Below are 19,434 nucleotides of genomic sequence, written 5' to 3'. Positions count from 1 at the left end.
AATTCAATTCAATTCAATTCAATTCAATTCAATTCAATTCAATTCAATTCAATTCAATTTATTTTGTTTAGCCCAAAATCACGAATTACAAATTTTCCTCAGAGGGCTTTACAATCTGTACACAAACAACATCCTCTGTCCCTGAACCCAGGGCCAAACTCCTCGACTGACAGAATACAGCAAAAGCGTTTTGTCCAGGTCGGCCTTTTTGACTTTTGCTAACAAGGATCTTTGTGGCTCTGCTTCCTATTGAAAAATATTGTCTAACACTTGAAAAAAAACGTTTGCATTGAGATGAATAGTTTTTAAAGCATAAGCAAAGTGACCTCTGCCCCTTCTCAAGTTGCTTAATTACTGACTGCATGATTATATCAGAAGAGCCTCCCAGTACATGAGCAAGGTAACATCAAACACATCTGTAATGAATTTTTCAAAACATACAATTTTAATAATTACATGCACAAATATGTAATGGCATTTATATTAGAGGTTGTCTGACAAGGACTGTTATGAAGCTTGAGTTTAAATTGTGGACTTAAGTAGGTCAATTTGCATTTTCAAGTATTTTAAGTGCTGACATTAAGTAACAAGTTAGGAAACTCAAAAGATAAGTGAGATAAATAAATTATACATCATCATAAATTATGTAAGACTTGTTGCACCACCTCTAATGGAGCCAAAAATAAGCAGAGAATGAGCACAAGTTATGTTTATGGATGTTAGACAACAAGTCAAATAATAATTATTTTGTATCCTTGCACTTACATCTTTACTGTTTATGAGACGTGAAACAAAGCATCAGTAAACATTACGTGTTCTTCCAAGCATGATCATAAAGTGTCATGGAGGCCTTCTGGAGCGTCTGCCCTTATAAAAGGATTAGGGTGAGGGGTTATAGTTAAATATTCTATTTAATGGGGTTACTTAGATTCCAAGCACACATGTGCATATGTCTGTATGAATGTGTGTGTGACTGGGTGAATGTTGGCATGTAGTGTACAGAGTGTTCGGAAGACTAGAAAGATGCTGTATAAAAGAAAGTCAACTCGCATTACCATTAACATTGTGATATATATAGAAGTGTTTGCTGGGGAGACTAGCCAACCTAGCTAATGTAAGGCAATGCACATTTTCCCTAAGATGCTGTCGTTCAAATCAATGACAGACAAAACATGCATCTTGACAATCGCCGGTCAAAAGCCTCTGCTAAGAAACCTTCCTGAAACAACCTACCATAGAACCACAACACGTAGCTTTCACTCTTCCATTTTTGCACTGCAACACTTTTTATATTTAGAACGAATGCTGAAGTTTGCTTCATGCCTTGAAATCAGCTCAAGTAACAACAAACATATAGTAAAGTAGTTTAAAGCAATATAGATACTTAATTTTAGTGTATACTATACTCACTCTAAAGAATGCAGCCACCATGTGTGTCAATGATGAACACACATTCACACATACACACTCTTACACTTGTGGTGCTGGGCATCCTCTGGCCCCCTAAAAGACTGAAGACTGCCTGCAGAATTATTTATTCTATTTATTTAATTCAAGTAACATTACACTGCACATTAAAGATACATATATTCTTTGCCCCATTCATTTCAGATAAAAATGTGTGAAATATTCAAATTGCCTTCACTAAAAAAAGAAGAGACGCTAACTTGCAATCTGAATGTACTTATTGTTTACCTCTCTGCACACTTGTTTGTGTCTGTTTTGTTTTAAGTCAAGGTGAAGATGTCCAAGAGCTGAATTATGTCCCTGCATTATTTGTAGAAGTGCACTAATAACAGTTTTACAAAAAGGCACAAGTACTGTATCAAGTAGCAAGTGAGGAATGAAAGTGGTAGTCTGAGTGCTACTCCATTTAGAGTCCTTCGTGCCATTGAGCCGTTGCCTGTTATAAAACAATAACAGTGTTATAGATTCACAGCAGGCCAATGAGATGTACTGCATATAGTTGGACAGGGAATAGATGTAAACTTAACATAGAGCAGCATTTATATTTTTTACATCAGAAGACATTTGTTTTCTACAACCTTGCTCTTATTTTCAGAGTTTTGGCTCATTCACTCAGTGTTGATACCTGGGGACGCAGCGCTGGTACACAGTTTGAAGCAACCATCTTCCTTCGCTTTTCACTTCCTTCTTAACGTCATTGTTGGATGACTGCCTTGCACAGTGCTCAATATTAGAAGTTATAGATGCCATTTTTATGTCCTGCTTAAGGGCACCTCAGGGGTAATGAAGAATGGGGAAAAAAGAATCAAAAGTGGCAAACTAGTCCTTCCAAACTGTGCTTTAGCCGTACAAAGGGGTTTGGCTGTTCATGAACTCCATACATTTTAACCTAAACGTCTAATAACAGTTTAAAGCAGTATTTGGCACCAGTCCCTTTACTACAGATCCCGTTGGTGCATGTCGCTCCCCGGGTGCTTCTTAGCAGCCCACTACTCCTCAGGGAGGGTTAAATGCAGAAGGGAAATTTCATGGATGTATGTATGAATGTATCTATGACCATTAAAGCTGATACTTATGTGTAACAGCAGCCAGGACTGTATAGTACTGTGACTGATTCCCACCCAATCCCTTTCAACTGCAGAAGCCTGCAGACCGACCCACAATCAAGACCCGGTCATCCATCAACTGTGGTCAACACGCTGCAGGGCCAAAGATGTCCTTTCCTCCTCCAAATGGCCTCTCAGAGACGTATGAGAGAGAGAGAGAGAGAGAGAGAGAGAGGGAGAGAGGGGGAGAGAGAGAGAGGGAGAGAGAGAGAGAGAGAGAGGGATGCCCTATGTGCGTCTACCTGTGTCAGACAGCCCCTTTTCACATGTTCTGTTGTGTTTGGGTCTGATTGGGCCCTATAGTCTCCATCACTCACTGCCATCCAGACCTCTCCCTTGTGAGTGTGTGTGTGTGTGTGTGTGTGTGTGTGTGTGTGTGTGTGTGTGTGTGTGTGTGTGTGTGTGTGTGTGTGTGTGTGTGTGTGTGTGTGTGTGTGTGTGTGTGTGTGTTAGATGGCCCGCTTATCTTTGATGTAAGCCGTGAGAGGGTCTCTTCATCACCCTGCCACACACAGAGGGCTACAAAATCCTTTCTGATGTGTCACATGAAGGGAATATGAGTTGTAACAATATATATATATACACACCCCTGACATGGAGGTGAGAAGACCACATCATGTAGACAAAAGTTTCCTTTCATATTAGTACCTGTTACTTAAATTTAAATGAATGAAATGAAAATGAAATGTTCTCGATATTCTGATTAAGATGATTAATTTCATCTCTGTGCATCCTTTCATATTCTTTTTTAGGATGGCTTTGTAACATCTGTCCAGGCATTTTGGCTAATTCTGTTCCCGTTTAAAAAAACAAAACAATGAATGCTGAAACCCACCAAAGAGAGCCCTGGGGTAGTTAGTATACTTAAGCACAAAATCTAGCCTAAAAGTGAGAAAAGTGCAACTAACGGCTCTGCAGATTTCTGTTTGAAAGGTCTTAAAGACCACAAGGACGGTCACACGGACATGAGCCGTCATGAAATCGTGATGAGGAAACGTTGACATCTTCTATACTCTCTGAAGGTTTCTCCTCGCAGCAAACCAACATTCTCAAAGCTTCTTAAAGCTCCTAATTTCTCTGCCCATCCACATCTGCATAGTGGAAATATGTTGGATGAGTACACACGGGCGACAACCTCAACAAAGGGTCTTAAGGGTGATGTCACTTTGGCGGCGCAGACGCTCAAAACCCTCACATATGGGGAAAGCATAAATTACTTTGTAACCTCGGCGTTGCTAGGAGTGAGTTTGCATTCTGTATGTCTGAGTTGTTCAGGCCCAATACACCTTCCTAGGGACAGACATATAACTTGTCAGATAAGAAAAAGCTGATGTGTAACTAAAAACATTAACGATGGCTCTGTTCTGTTTAAGGGTCCCATACCAGTAAGAAAGCATGCACACTGGCATAACCCACTACTCTTAAATGGAACTCAGCTATTATCACTAATGTTTAAAGGCAACTTTAGTATTTTCAAACCCCTATTATCTCATGTTTTTGTGTCTAAGTGACTAACGCGGATAACAATTTGAAAATTGGTCCAGTATTGAGTGAGAATGCTGCAGGCGACAGCCACTAAATAGACTGCAATGGAGGCAATTCCTCACCGTCAGTGTGCGTCCACTAAATGTGAATGTTTTTACCACTGAATTGTTATCCCATGTGACTGACAACATCATGGAAAAGACAGAGAAATAAAAGGTATTTCTTTGCCTTTTGTTCTATCGGGTCTGTTACCCTTTAACAATGCTAAAAAATACTATAAAAAGTAAACATTTCTATTTTGGAAAAGGGCCTGTTGTGTCCAGTAAGCTCATTGTAACCTAGAGGACTTATGGTCCATTGTTTTGCTTTGAAAAAAAATAATCACCAAAACCATCGCAATGCTAACTGCCAGAGAAAATCTGCGTGGTCCCAAAATAACCACTTTCAAGAGGCAGACTTGAGTGTAGGTATTTAGGTCACAGTGGATTGGTTGTCTTATGGTCAAGTTTTTCTGGCACTATAGTGGTGTTGCCCTCATTTAAACAATTTAGAACTTGGATATTTAGATGATTAGCATGCTGAGCACTAGGCTAAAAAACGTACCGAGATGCACTTAACATTGGCTACAGAATAAATTAGACAGGTGGGCAAAAGGTTTTCACAAGCAGGCTGATGTAAAGAAATACAACCCATAATATTCTTGGTTTACAACAGATACAGATTAGAGTATTTGGCACACAGCTACGTAAGCAAAATAAAGCAAACAGGGCACCGGTCAACACAGAGAGGAGCTGGATACCGCCTTCAAGGATGGCGCCCTATTCAATCTTACGAAAGTTGCCCACTGAGCGCAAATGGCGAAACAATGTCTCTGTGGGCTTATCTTAACCTTTTCTGTTTCATGGCACACAAAGTGCACTAGAGCCCTTCTCTAGCCGAGCCACTTAGGAGCATGTGCATCCAAGACTTCAGCTGGCCTGTCCACTTGACTTCCTGTTGACTTCCTGTTAACCTCCTGTTGGCTTCCTGTTTACCAGGATTTGTTACTGTGTAGGCTACTTCTCTAACCTATTACCTTATTTAACTGCTACATGCTTTTAGCACTGCAGTTAGTGGTTTTAGCGTTCTAACTTTCTAACACACAAACACACACGGCATGGCCGACTGGGCCCAGGTTGATATAATCTGTTCAATACGTTTGCCCTGCATAGAGGTCATTCTCTGCTTGACTTCCAAATAATGTCTCTCTGTGTGTGTGTGTTCTACTTTGTGAGTGTGTCTGCTGCTATTGTGTGTGTGTGGGTGTGCTTTTGTGGGTGTGGGCTTTTGTGTGCGTCTCTGAGTGTGTGTGTGTGTGTGTGTGTGTGTGTGTGTGTGTGTGTGTGTGTGTGTGTGTGTGTGTGTGTGTGTGTGTGTGTGTGTGTGTGTGTGTGTGTGTGTGTGTGTGTGACTAATGGCTTTAGTAATGCTAAGCCACATGGGGCTCGACTGCAGGTTATGAATAGAAAAACTCCACTGCAGCTTTTTATGAGCAAGCTAATCAATTTGGTTCCACAAGGCAAGTGAGCCCTATTCTCAATCAACCCATGTTCATCATCAAATTACTTGCATTAGCATAATATGATACAGTGTTTGGAATAATCATTACGTGCATTGTTCGATGGGGATATGCTACTCCCTCTTTTCCAACAGTGAGTCCTGTATTGAACTGCTGCTTTACATGCAGTTGACACTACAGATAGGCTGACCAAAGTAAGTGGACATGGAAACATTCCACCAATATGAGTGGTTACACGTGTCGTTCCATCAGTAATCTGCTGCTGGAACAACCTCCACTCTTGTGAAAGCTTTTGCACCAGCCTTGCTCCCATTCAGCCACTAGAGCATTCATGAGGTCAAACACTGATGACAGGTGATGAGGTGTGGCTCACAGTCAGCTTTCCAGTTTGTCCCAAAAGTGTTGGATGGGGTTGAGGTCAGGGCTCTGTGCAGACCAAAAACATTTCTTTGCATGGGGGGCATATCACGTTTAAACAGGAAAGGGCCTTCCCTAACCTTCATAATGTGTTAACTATCATCGTGTTCTGTAGCATTAAGAGTTCCACCAGTGGAATTGAGGGGCCTCGACCAAACCATGAAAAAACAGACTGAGACACAAAAAGGGATTTTCCTTTTTTTTTGTCTGAACACTAAGAAAAACATACTGTATTTGGTTTTATCATTCTGAATTTCTGTTTAAATGTCAATGGGAAATCAGAGGTGGTGTGTGTCAGGAACAGGATTAATAGTCTAAGTATAAGACTGACTACTACTGCCACTGCTTGGAACGAGAATAATACTGTTAATGTTATATACATATTAAAGCTGATATTCAAATTATGTTGCTTGACTTAATAAAGCCGGTAGTAAAAACGTTGAGGGAGGTGGAATTACCTGTTCTATAAATTCAGTTTATATTATTGTAGCACTTACTCCATCAGTTCAACAAAGTCAGGTATATCATACTCACCATAAGTAAAAAAAAAAAAAAAAAAAAAAAAAAAAAAAATGCCTTTCTTAACCTTTTAGATCACAATCATATTGCACCAATTTAAAAATGTTTGCCAAAAAATACATACAAGAAACTCTTATATCTATATCAAATCTGATCATCTTTCTTCCTGTAAAAGAAAACATTGTTTAAGTAAATATCAACTAATTTCAACCAATAATATGACATCAATTCATCAATAAATCAGTAACTTTGACGAAAGAGGTGTGTAGAGCTACAGTTCTCTGTAGCTCTGTATCGTGCAACAATCTAAGCCCGCCCACGTTTCTTGGTCCAATCAAATGTGAAGGATTTGATATACATCCCTTTAACAATGCACTGCTCAAATATTGTGCTTCACTTGGGAATACATCACAGTGCAGAAAATAAAAACACGCTATCTTTCGTTTCACAGGACCTAAAAACCTTATTTTATTCTCTGTTAAATTTGAGTTTTTTATTTTCTTCATTTTTTGGGGGTGATTAAGTCACCCTCAGTGAACTGAGCTGAAAACCTTCTGCAAATGTGTCACATTAAATCCCACCGGGGATAACGCCCTTTGAGTTGATAGAAGGCATTTAATGTGAAAGTGTGAAGTTTAACTCACGGTAGCTTAACAGAAGTTGCAGAATAGCAAAATGGAAGTAAAGCTTGTAATAATCAATGAAAACAGTATTTATGTTGCATAAGGTAGACTCATGAGTCATGAGTATGACTTGAATGTTGCCAAACTAATGAAATGAGTCTGTTACATGTGTTTGAATCAGGTAAACAGTCAAAGCATCCATTCAGTATAATAATAATTTACAGTAATAATTATAAAATGCTCAATATCTGAAATACTCCATGTGCAGTGCAGTATGTTCCAGCTGAGCAGAAAGTCTCACTGGTCAAACAGAGACATCTAGTGGCCGGTAGCAGCGAGTGCAGGGCTGGTGCCATCAGAATGAGTGAGGGTTAGTATGCCAGAGTGTTAAATTCACAATAAAACATACAGCGTTTATGTGTTTGCCTTCAGGTCTCCTAATGCCAGATATCTGAAGACGGAGTAGCTTGGGTGCTCTTTGCCTGAAGGCGACTATATATGAACTTGTGTGTTATTGGACTCTTTAGATGAAATGTGTGTGTGTGTGTGTGTGTGTGTGTGTGTGTGTGTGTGTGTGTGTGTGTGTGTGTGTGTGTGTGTGTGTGTGTGTGTGTTTGTGTGTGTGTGTCTGGATGATTCAGAGTGTCTCACAGCAATATTAATAACACATCATGAATACAACTCACGCACATATAACACTCCCAGTCCCTCTTCCTCTGTCTCTCTAGCTCTTTCCTTCTCTCTCTTTGTCTGTCCCTTTATCTCTCTCTCTCTCTCACTCTCTCCTTCTCTTATTCTGTCTCCCTTTCCCTCTCTCCCTCTCCCCTTTCCTATCTCCCTCTCTCTCTCTCTCTCTCTCTCTCTCTCTCTCTCTCTCTCTTCCTTTCTCCCTCTCTCTGCCTGAGTGTATTTGTAAGATAAGCTGAGGTGATGTATTCTGTCATTAAATTATCTCTCTTTTTCTATTCTCCCCTTTTATTTTCATTGCCTCCCTTACTCTCCCTTCATACCAATACTTCCTTCCGTTCTTCCTCCGTCCTCCTCCATCCTCCTCCCAGTATGCAGCAGTGCTCCCATCAACATGAAGGTGCAGCATGTGAACAGCAGTGCTTTGGTGGTGCGCTGGGCTCGTCCAGAGGTCACCTACCATCCGCCCATCCTCCACTTCCTGGTGTCCTACAGCTGGACGACCCACGACGACAGCTACGAGGAGACGCACCTCACCGACGCCAAACACAAACTGGTGAGACTGGAAGAGACTGGAGCTTGTGGTTGGAGGCTTAGCCTGATGTAATGGATACTGAATCAAGTGCTGAATCAAACAATGACATCACATTTAACATACAGTGGGTCTCAATGTCAGGGATCAAACGGGTTGGACGGGGCTCTAAGGTGAGACTGCTGCTCATAATGCTAGACTGCAGTCATAACAAAAAATGATGTGTATGGGTGCCATCATTTTCAAATAGCTATGAATGCTGGATGAGACCAGCCTGGTGTGTGTCGTTACGTGCGGTGTTGTGCCCTCATCCCCTTAACTTTAATCGGGGAATGTAACAGTGTTAAAATGTCTTGTTTAGTATTTTTGAGTTACCTTGTTGTTGCATGGCAAAGCAGCTGTAAAGCACAGACTTATTTGAAAAGGCCAACACTGACTCGTGCTGCATTCAGGTGCTGAGAGGCTCTGAAATGTTCCCTATATATGAGACGTTATCTGCTAAACAGTATTGTGTTGATGCAGACTGCTGTGGAAAAGTTTATACATTATAAGAGTCGCTGATCAGTACAGTAGCTCAACCTGACTCCTGCAAAGGAGAGCCACCGCAGACAACTAAAGCCTGAAAAATGCTTTAATGTTCATGAAAGGTTAGAGAAACATGGTGCCCTTAAAATCTTAGAAGACTGGACGTGTTGACTTGATCAATATTATTCAAAGCGCCATATTTCTCTATCCTTAACCAAGTGCTTTAGTGGCCAAATCCAGACCATTGGGAGCGATCAAAATTAATGTAACCATAGAAACTTTAGTTAAAGGGCCAGTGTGTAGGATTTTGGGGGATCTATTGACAGAATGGAACATAATATTCACAACTATGTCTCCATTAGTGTATAATCACCTGAAGCTATAATGGATGTGTTTTCGTTAGCTTAGAAAGAGTCCGTCATATCCACATAGGGAGCTGGTCCTCTTCACAGAGTTAACCGTGTTGCAGCGCCACGTTTCTACAGTAGCCCAGAACAGACAAACCAAGCACTCTAGTAAGATAACGTCAATATGTTTTATATGTTACCTGAAGGCCACCATAGCTCTCCGACACACTTATGGGCCACAGAGTGCAAACTACTACCTGCAGTCTGACATCTGTTGCTCCTAAAGTAGTGGTATTATGGTGAGGAGGGCCTCTGAGAAGGGCGATCCGTGTTTCCACTGTTTTGGAAAGGGAGGAGTGAACGGACGAAGGCAAGGTGAAAATGTTTGGGGAACAAAGCGTGGTGTTCTGGAGAAGAGTTGTGTGCCGTTTGCATTTATCAGCCTAAACCTGGGACAAAGGATGTGAACCCTGCTGAGCTCTATAAATCCAACCATGACATCCTCCCTATGGCTTTTTGCAGTACTAGAATTTTGGATGTTCTCAATTGCAAAAGTCATTGGCAGTAATCAAAATCCAGGCAGTTAAATTCCCTCCAAATTATATCTAGCAATTCAAATCACAATAAGGATGTCACTTACCAAAGAATCTAATAAACAATCAGATTCATAAAAACTTTATCTTTTAGTATAAAACAGTTTAAACCAATAAGTGTCAGCTTGTCAAATGTATATAGGTACTCATTAACATGTATAGCATCAGCGAAACAGCTTTAATAAACAACAACTTTAAATCTAAAATCACATTCACACTCAGTACATGTATTACATATAGGAAATCACCAGCATGGAGCACATTTCCTTAATATCAAATATGTGTGCATAACTAATAAGCTCAGTTCTTTCAATCGTCTTTAAATGTGCTTCTTACACAGACACACAGACACACACACACACAGTCACACACACACTTGCAGTCTTTGTCTGACGTGCTTTCTTGGCCTGGTTTGTATGAAAAGAAATGAAAGGAAGCATCTCTGTTCAGACTTTTTTGACTCTTAGCTGTCGATAGCCGTGTTTGTACAGCGGTATATTCCACAGAGATACAGCAGAACAATGAATCCTTTCAGTTCCTCCTCACACACCGCTCACATTTCATGTCCACAGCCCTGTGTGCCTCATCACACCACTGGGTTTCAAGCTCAGTGAGGGATTCCATGTGTGAAGTTAGTTTCAGTGGAGTTTATTTTAACTTCCAGCCATGTTGGTCCACTGCCTCTCTAACACTGAAATCAAGCAGCAGCCGCGGCTATGGCTGAATAATGAATGGACAGAGTGCCGCAGGAATGAGTCCTAAAACCAGAAAACCAGAAAACCACTTAGCATTTTTGCATTATCCCTGTCCTCATCGCGAAGCCAGTGGATGTTTTTGATTTGGTTTTTGCTTATATGCCTTAAATACGGTCTGCGGTTAAGACAAATTAAAAGGGATTACAATATAAAATCCGTCAGTATGAGAGGATTCGGACCCAGAACAGAGGACAAGCAACCTCCTCTACTCTGGGTCCACCTTTGCCCCCCACCTACACTTAAGAAAGTGTAGGTGGGGGGCAGAGGAGTAGTCCTGCTGTCCTCTCTCAGGTGGGGATCTCCATCTGTGGTTGGCCAAAACACATAAATGGCACTCCAAAGGAGGATGTCCAATGATGATTCCCAAATGTCATCTTCAATATCATCTTCAATCCTCTACCACTGTATGCATGTGATGAACTGGCAGTAAAGCAATGGTAGCATATGAGAAGAGAAATATAACATGCAAATGTTGAACTACTTTAGTGCACCGCTATTAAATAATCCATTCCATTTAAGCCAGTCCAATTTTCCCTTTTTCATATTAACTTTTCCTTTTGTAAATCAGGCAGTAGCTAGCTAACAGTTAGCTTGTTGTAGCAGCCCTGAAGGACCCGTGCAGCAGTTCGTCGACCATATTGGGATCCAGTCCTGGATGAGGGAAGTGCAGTAGAACGTCAGGCCACCGAACCCCTGGATCCTGATATGGACCACAGACTGCTGTACAGGCAGGGATACCTTTTAAGAGCAACTGCATGTTTTCTGCAATTTGATAGAAGCTAATATGAGGCTTAAGCTGTCTAAGGGAATTTTTTTTAATATAATAATCTGTTTTACTGTTTCCTTGTGAGCCACAGTGGGATACATCCTTGTAGTCTCATATAGGTTTTTTGCTTGGACAATACACTGTAAATCAACCTGCACCGACTGCCAAGACAAATATGCCTGCTCAATGTAGCTGCGCTGAAATTTGTTTTTATCTTGGGATAAATTTGGAATACATAATTTTGTCCCCTCATGTCTTACAGTGCAGGCTCTCCCAACAAGTCTCTCAGTGTGCATTGTGTGTTGTATTAAGTAAGTATTCTTTAAAACTCACCCTTCCATGTATGTAGATGTGTCACGTTTAGGTGAGGAGGAAGGGCTGAGTTGCATAAACATCTGCAAGCTTGAATCAGACACATGATCAGGGAGGATCAAGCAGGTGTCGTGCAGAGATTTGATTACAAAACAGAAGTAAAGACCAATCTCTAATATAACATGTCTTAATGAAAGGTCATGTTCCGCCTTCAGGCCAGATAAAGAACAGTCCCTTGTTTATAATTTTATATTAAAAATTATGTATGATGATTTTTGGGGCCTTTAGGGTTTTAGGCGTTAAAAGTAAAAATAGCCTCCTAATCTAGTTGTGCTTTAATAAAAAAGTACAGGTCTTGAAAATCCCAATTGGGTCACATCATAGTCCAGATTCCAGATCAGCCAACCATCAGCTGATCATCAGCCAGTAATCAGGTGTTTGCCTTGAGCAACAACTACACACCCACTCACATAACAAAGCTGCTTTATACTACTTCCTTTTGGGCCTCCTTTGCCTTTTTCCTTTGTTCTATTTTTTTGTTTCCTTTCCTTCCTTCTCCCCTACCTTCCCTTCTTCCGTCTTCATCCCCTCCCTGCTGATACATTGCAAGCTGCATCGCCGGCCTTCAGCCATATGCTATTTGATCAACTTGATTAATGGACTGTGATTTAATCTCATTACTGTGATACACCACACATTTGAACATATTTGAATCATCTAGTGCGTTCCCATGTGTACAAACATCACTGTCCCGATTGATTTCTGATTAGACTTTGAACAGAGCCACAGTCTGATTTATTGTGAATAATGCCGAGAAGATTTCAGACCAACAAAGTCAAATGCAGTTGCATAGTTTGTTTGTGTGTTTGTGTCTTTGTGTGTGTTATTTCAGAAATAGAGTGGATTTTACATCATCAAAAATATGACTGTGAGGTCCCTGCAAAATCTAATAACTCGCTTTGGAACCGAACAGTTTAGACACGTACAAAATCAGCACTGATTGCATCATTAAAAATGTGAGTTTTTTTGTTTACAACGGCACCTTCATGCAACTCATGCAATGAAATGATTATTAATGTTTTCGGGGACCAAAGCATTTGATCAGAAAAACACGCACGCACACACACACACACACACACACACACACACACACACACACACACACACACACACAAACACACACAAATACACACAAACCAAGCAACATCCTCCATCAATTCCATTACAAATGGTCTCATCAGGAGCCAAAATGAGCTATGAGAGAAGGCTGTGGAGCAGACAGGAGGTTTCATTCCCTTACATTGTGGTCTGCCGATCGGCTGGTAGAATACTAATGCTTAGCTGGAGGGAATGCGGGGCTTCCAGCCGGTGCAAAAAGCATGACCTTGGGCCAGTGGCTCTGTGGGAAAACAGTGAAGACTGGAAAAAAAGGGATGAGACTGCCCCCTGGCTGTGGAGGGAGCATCGGCTCCAAGAACTGGGATTATGCCATGATGAGAGATGGATGGAGAGAGGTGGAAAGTGTTTATCCTCCCATCATAACTCAAAAGACTACCCCTCCCCTCTGAAATCTACTTCCCTCTCCCTCACCCTTCCTGCTCTTCCTCCTCTTGCCTTCTCCCACAAACTATTTTCTGTCAGCCCTTTGATTCTGCCTTTATTCCTCATATTCTCCCTTGAAGCCTCTATCTAGGTCACAACAGGGCCTTACATGGCTTTAGGACCCTCAAATCCTACACACATCCCCCATGTCACAATCAATGGAGAATCCCCATTTAATGAAACACTCTGGACTGGACTTTTTTTTATGGCCGATACCACTTGGCTCTGCCCTCTTTGCTGTAGAGCCAAAGAGGATAGCATGAGGGTCTGTAGAAAAAGGGAAGAGATTCATCTCTAACATAACCTGTTGAAGGCAAGTGAGTTTATCTTGTGTGTTAACACATGTAGATTTAGACATTAAGATGGGTGCAGTGACTGTATGCAGCACAATACAGATACGAAAAACAACATTTTGCACCTGGTGCTGAAAAGTTGTGAAAATTTTTACTTTCATGTGCGTCTAATACTACTAGGAAAATGCAAAGATCAAAAGAGGAGCACACAGCAGGCCATAGTAAAAAAATAGTTCATTTATGTAATAATGTGGACAGAATATTCCATATAATCCTTTCTCAGTGAGATGCATCAAAACTAAACAGCACCACAAACTGAAGCCATCAAAATTACCATTAAATTGAATCAACACCTCTCAAACACAAAACTGAACTTGATAACCCGAAGGCAGCTGTTAATGCAGGGATGTTTTAAACAGGCCCTATTATGCTATTTTCCGGGTGCATATTTTTATCTCAAGTTACAGTTACAACATGTTTACATGCATTAATGCTCATAATCCTCCTTGTTTTTTTCATCATGGCTGTCCTGCACCACCTCTTCTTACCCTCTTTCTGAAATGCTCTGTTCTAGCACTTGCTCCTCCCTCCAGAAAGCAAAGTCTGCCCTGATTGGTCAGCTAGTCAGCTCTGCTATGATTGGTCAACATTTCGCATGTGTCGGAAATGTCCGTCCCCTAACAAACAGAATTCAGCCGGTCTTCCAGAGCGGTTCAAAATGCTGTTGAGGCTATCTTCGGCGAAATGCAGCGAACACAACATTACATTTTCGTTGTACTGCTCTGGCAAAGTGTTAAAAATGAAATGTAGTCACTTTCTGCCTTCGGAAGTCCAAACGAAGGACATTTCCCCTCACAGAGCAGAACACAGCGTCTTCTCGACATGACAGCCGCAAAAAATAACTCTTCCTCCGGAGCTTCAGCTCCGTCTCTCTCTTTTGTTGTTTAAGGTCCAAACTAGCCGGAAGGAGTTCTACGTCACTTCTGTAATATTATGACCTCATAAAGTTACAGAAGTGAGGGAGATAATTCAATGGAGCCGTTTCAGGCAGCTCAGGAGCAGTGATTCTGAGGGGGAGGGTTACTCCTCTTAGGCGTGGACTTCAGGTTTTACACTCTACGGACCTTTTACATGTACAAAAATATATAGAACACACTAAAGAAGAGGGAAAAAGTGGAAAAGCATAATAGGGCCACTTTAATAGTCTTTCATTTCAGCTGGATATACATTCTATATTGGGAAATGTGCATTTTTCCATTTTATAGCAACAAGAGTCTACAGCACAATGACAATGTTAGCAAGCTGAATTTTGGCAGGCACCATGCCATCTGATTTTAGAATGTTAGCATGCCAATATGATAATTAGCACTAAACAAGTACTTTGTCATAAACAAAACTATCGGACAAATAAATAGTTTGATGAGTATTAATTACAAATCTTAATGGGAGGACCATTGCATGCAGAAGTGTCTTAAAACTTGCATTCTCTCTATGGTCCAGCCGGGGTCGATTATTCTGGCTGCAAAAAGTAGTCTTCTTCAATACAGCATGAAGTTTATTCAATAAATGATGGTCCATTTAGAGTCAAATAGACCATAAAGCAGGGTATGTTTTGGAGCGGGGCTAGACAGTGATTGACAGGTCTGTACTAGAGCCATGTAAGGCGTTTCTACATCCAAATATGGTAACTTCTGTTCATTTGTTGCAAAAAGCAGAGATGGCGACGGTCAAAACACCAAATTCGAGGCTTCAAAACACCCGTCCTCAAACCAATGTCCACTTCTTATATACAGTCTGTGGATTGCATGAAATGAAAAGTCAGTGGGTCGCCTTCATTAGAATTCGTCATCAGAGACCAATGAATGTCTATACATACTGGAAAGCTCAGAAAAATCGTCTGCTCTACAGACGTGCTAATCAGCTGAACTGAAAAAGAAAATTGGCTGGTGTGTAAAGGCCTTAAGGAAAAACTATTTTACTGAAAGGAGAAAAGAGACTTACTGTTGGTCCAATCGTCCTGTTCAGCTCTACAACAGATTCCTTGCTTAACCTTTACTTTTAGAGAAATTCAGCAGCAGTATCATAACACCCAGTAGGTTTGAGTCTGACACTTTTAAAAGTTAAATCTCCTCAAGTGTAAGTTTAAAGTTAATAGTGGATCATATTTTTAATTGGAGTTTAAAGTTTTGCTGCAAGAAAATTAAATTGAATTCAGGTTTAAAGTTCAAACTAAACTGACCTTTAAAGAGAGGTTTAACCCTAATCTTAATGTGAAATTAGCTATAACATTTGTTGCAACATGATTTAAAGTTAAACCATGATTTAACCTGATTTAAAAGTGATTCCTTGTTAGGGGAACCCAGCCTTAGAACTGTACATTCATTCATCTTTGGCGTTTAACATTCCCACATTCTAAACTTATGCTCATTCCTTCTGTAGCCTACTACTGTCTGTGGTCTATGTTGTATGATGCACGTTTATTTATATACAAAAACATGGTCCTGTATTAGTGTATAAATAGAGTAACGGTGCATATCAGTTGTATAAAAGACAGTGATGAGATTCCACACTCTTCAGACATTCTGTTTGTTTATCACTGTACATGGAAGCCCTGAGATGTTTACATGAAACCCTCTGATTTACTCAATCTTTGCCACCCATCTGTGTGGGAGCAGGAGTCAGCTGGAAGCGTTAGTGCAAACAGCAACACCCACGACGGTCTGACAGAGCTCTGCCTGCTGATGAAAGCTATCAGTTCTGTACAGTCCCATGGTGCATTTGTGGTGATGATATCTAGTTCCCTCTGAATACATGACAGCGATAAAGGAGTTGTGTGGCAGACTACAGCTAAAATGTAAAAAAATTATAATCAAGACAGTTCCACTCTCAAAATGGATGCCTGTTTTTATTAAAGGAGCTTCGTGTATCATTTAAACATTGGTAGATCGTCAACACATCAGTGTCAATGTCAGTGTAAATATTGTAACCAATTGGCACTGCTACTGAGAATATTGTCAGCCTTTAGCTGCCTGGTCATTAACTATATCCTAATGCCATTCTAAGAGAAGCACATCATAACAGGTTGAAGAGACCATTACATTGCTGACTCCAAGAGATGTAACAAAGAACATTCAATGTCAACCTCCTACGGACTTCTGGGTTGCTGCTGCTAGCCTTTAGTTCTCTAAATTATTAGACTTGTTTTATAGGAGAATAGCTGCTTACAAAGTTGTGCTAATTCGGTGTAATTATTCACAATAAAAGTCCTCCCTTATTTTGTTTTTCAAAAGCTTTTATTTTGAAGCATCAAAATCAGGAAATGTTGTGTTTTCATCAGCAGTAACTCAACAGGAGTCAGACAGCGCCATGTGGTCAGGCAGAACCGATCCCAATGTGATCAAGACCAGATCTCAGAGTGTACTGTCTTGACAGTGCGTCCTGGCATGATCAGATGACAAAAGTCCCATTGAAAACAAAGTGTTACCACGGCCATTGTGTTGGGGCATAAACGAAGGACAGGGAGCTGTTCTTCCAGCATACCGTTTTTGTTATAGGCACAACGTTTATAGTGGATACTATGAGTAGTGTTTTGGCATAATTCACACATTTAGGATGGCTAAAGTTTTTGTTTGGAATGAAAGTCCAATAGTAAGTCTCGTTTTAGCTCTGTTTTGGTCTCCACCAACTTCCGCGAAAAAATTCTGTCTCTGTAGCTGCTAAAGTCTCCACTTTGTTCACCAGCTAGTCTCTAACTATGCCTGTATGGTGTTTGGTCTACTGGAACGCACTGGGCCAGTGTTTACAGTGGGTTTATTAGAGCTTTTTTGGTAGAAACAGCTGCCTGCTGAGGGAAAGTTAACAGAAAGGAATGTATAACATTATAAAAAAAAATCTTTCCTCAATTAGTTGAAAATAAAAAGACAACCACATTAGTATTAGAAAGCTACACATGGTTTTCAAACTTGTAGTTTGATAATGATTTGTCAAAAATTAAAAATGCTATTTATTATCCCTTGAGAAATAAAAAGTTTAGACGGTGATATAATGTGATGGTGTAGCGGACATACTGGGTAGTGATATTTGCGTCTCTCACAGAGACGAGTATGATAGTTTCCAGTGACCCGCTTTTTCTTTGCACTTTTGAGTGATTCTGATCACTGATTCTGTCGGCAGTGATAAAATAGCTAATAAAATGGCTGTTTGATGAATTTGTCAGACTTGATTAAAAAACGATCCTTTAGTAATATAATGAAATAGTCAAAAGAAATGAATCAGTATAGTAATAACTTGTGATAGTCTAATATATATTAACCAAGGCTCTATTGAAATCCTCTTACTGGTATAGTCTTATATTTTCACCCCCTTATGTGATAGAGATGATAGACTGCAGCGTACATGATAACTATATCATTCTTCTTGACGTTCTTTCTATTAACTGGTTTGGAAAGCTTGGCAGCAGGGTTTTACAAAATGCGGGGATGAGCTGATGGGCTTGAGGCGGACTGGCGGTGACCCCCACACTAAGCCAGACAAGATCCTGTTTGATAGTGCTGTTACTATAATGGGTAGGAGGGGGAGTCTTGTGGTGTTAATACGATGATGAGGATGCATAGAGACAATCATTCTTGACCTACGGGAACAGTATACGGGGAAAAGAATCTTAGCTAAAAGGTGATTTACAGAATATGATTTTACAGTGATAATATTTCCAAAATAATTATATGTTCAGAGTAAAGCTGTTATGTGTAGTTAATAAACCTTTTTTCTTTTTTTTTACTTTTGCAAGTTATGTCTTGCTTTTTGGGTGTTAACTATAGTCAAAATAATAATAGTCTAAAATGTTATGAAATTGTCAAGATGGTTCAGTTTGTCATAAGACAACATTTTTCTTGAAGTAGGACAAGCAAACCCAATTTCTCATAGAATCCTTTATTTACTGTATACATTTAGAATGTAGTAATGATGGCTGATACAGTCTGATTCACACAGCATCATGTGAATGAGGACAGTACTGGAACTTCTTTTCCACTTCAAGCACTGTCATAGACTGTATATAAGAAGTGAAGGTGGTAACTGACACAACAGCCATTGGTTTGTTGACCATTGTTTGGAAGCCTTGAGTTTGTCATTTTGTGCCATCTGCATCATGGTTATTGGCTGTCACCATCTTGTTTTTTTGGACCCAGAAGTGACAAGAGAGGGTGGAGCTAAGTGGGGACCAAAATATTACCAATAACTTGAATGAACTGAAGATACACGGTGAAAGGGTTAAAGTTCTAAGACAAAATCACGGACAACTCCCAGACCGAAAAAATGCAGTGGTAGAGACCTGTCAATCACTGTGTAGCCCCGCCCTAAAGCTTACCCTGCAAGAAGACTTGAAACTAGAGATTGAGAGCATAAACTCATGTTTACAATGTTTACTGAGGGAATAAATCAAGAGAGTAGAGTCATTTTTTCATAGACTTCTATACAATCGGACTTCTTTTAGCAAATGGAAGAGTGGCCTCATAATGGCCATTCGAGATAATGCAGGTTAAAGGCACTTTTTTTGACTTCACTTTTTTTCGGAGCTGGAGGTTGCTGCCTGTCTGGGAGTGACCATGGGGAAATAAAGAAACGCTTTATGGATTAAAATGCTTATGATGAAGCACAGAAAGCGAGGTGTGTTGTCTGGTTTGAGAGCACTATAGCTAAAATAGGAAGTGAACTGACTGTATTAAAGGTTTGCTGTAGGGAAATAATAGTGTGTATGGGGATGAGATGGGCTCCTGGTTGACCTTCACTGTAGCTTCATTTGGAGAACACCAGAATACTCTGGCCTATACCCGCATACCAGGTTGTAAA

At 40.4% G+C, this 19,434-nt stretch overlaps 1 protein-coding gene across 1 annotated transcript in view; it reads left to right on the top strand.

Moving 5' to 3' along the window:
* ptprga (protein tyrosine phosphatase receptor type Ga) overlaps window positions 1–19,434 on the top strand; it is a 428,569-nt gene that overhangs the window by 338,516 nt on the left and 70,619 nt on the right. The window contains exon 9 of the mRNA XM_054616971.1: window positions 8,234–8,418. Coding sequence (XP_054472946.1) covers window positions 8,234–8,418 — 185 coding nt within the window. The remainder of the gene's footprint in view (window positions 1–8,233; window positions 8,419–19,434) is intronic.

Source organism: Anoplopoma fimbria, chromosome 17 (genome assembly GCF_027596085.1).
Source record: "Anoplopoma fimbria isolate UVic2021 breed Golden Eagle Sablefish chromosome 17, Afim_UVic_2022, whole genome shotgun sequence".
Taxonomy (NCBI): domain Eukaryota; kingdom Metazoa; phylum Chordata; class Actinopteri; order Perciformes; family Anoplopomatidae; genus Anoplopoma; species Anoplopoma fimbria.
The sequence above is the reverse complement of the archived record's forward strand: the minus strand, read 5'-3'. Positions and strand labels throughout refer to the sequence as shown.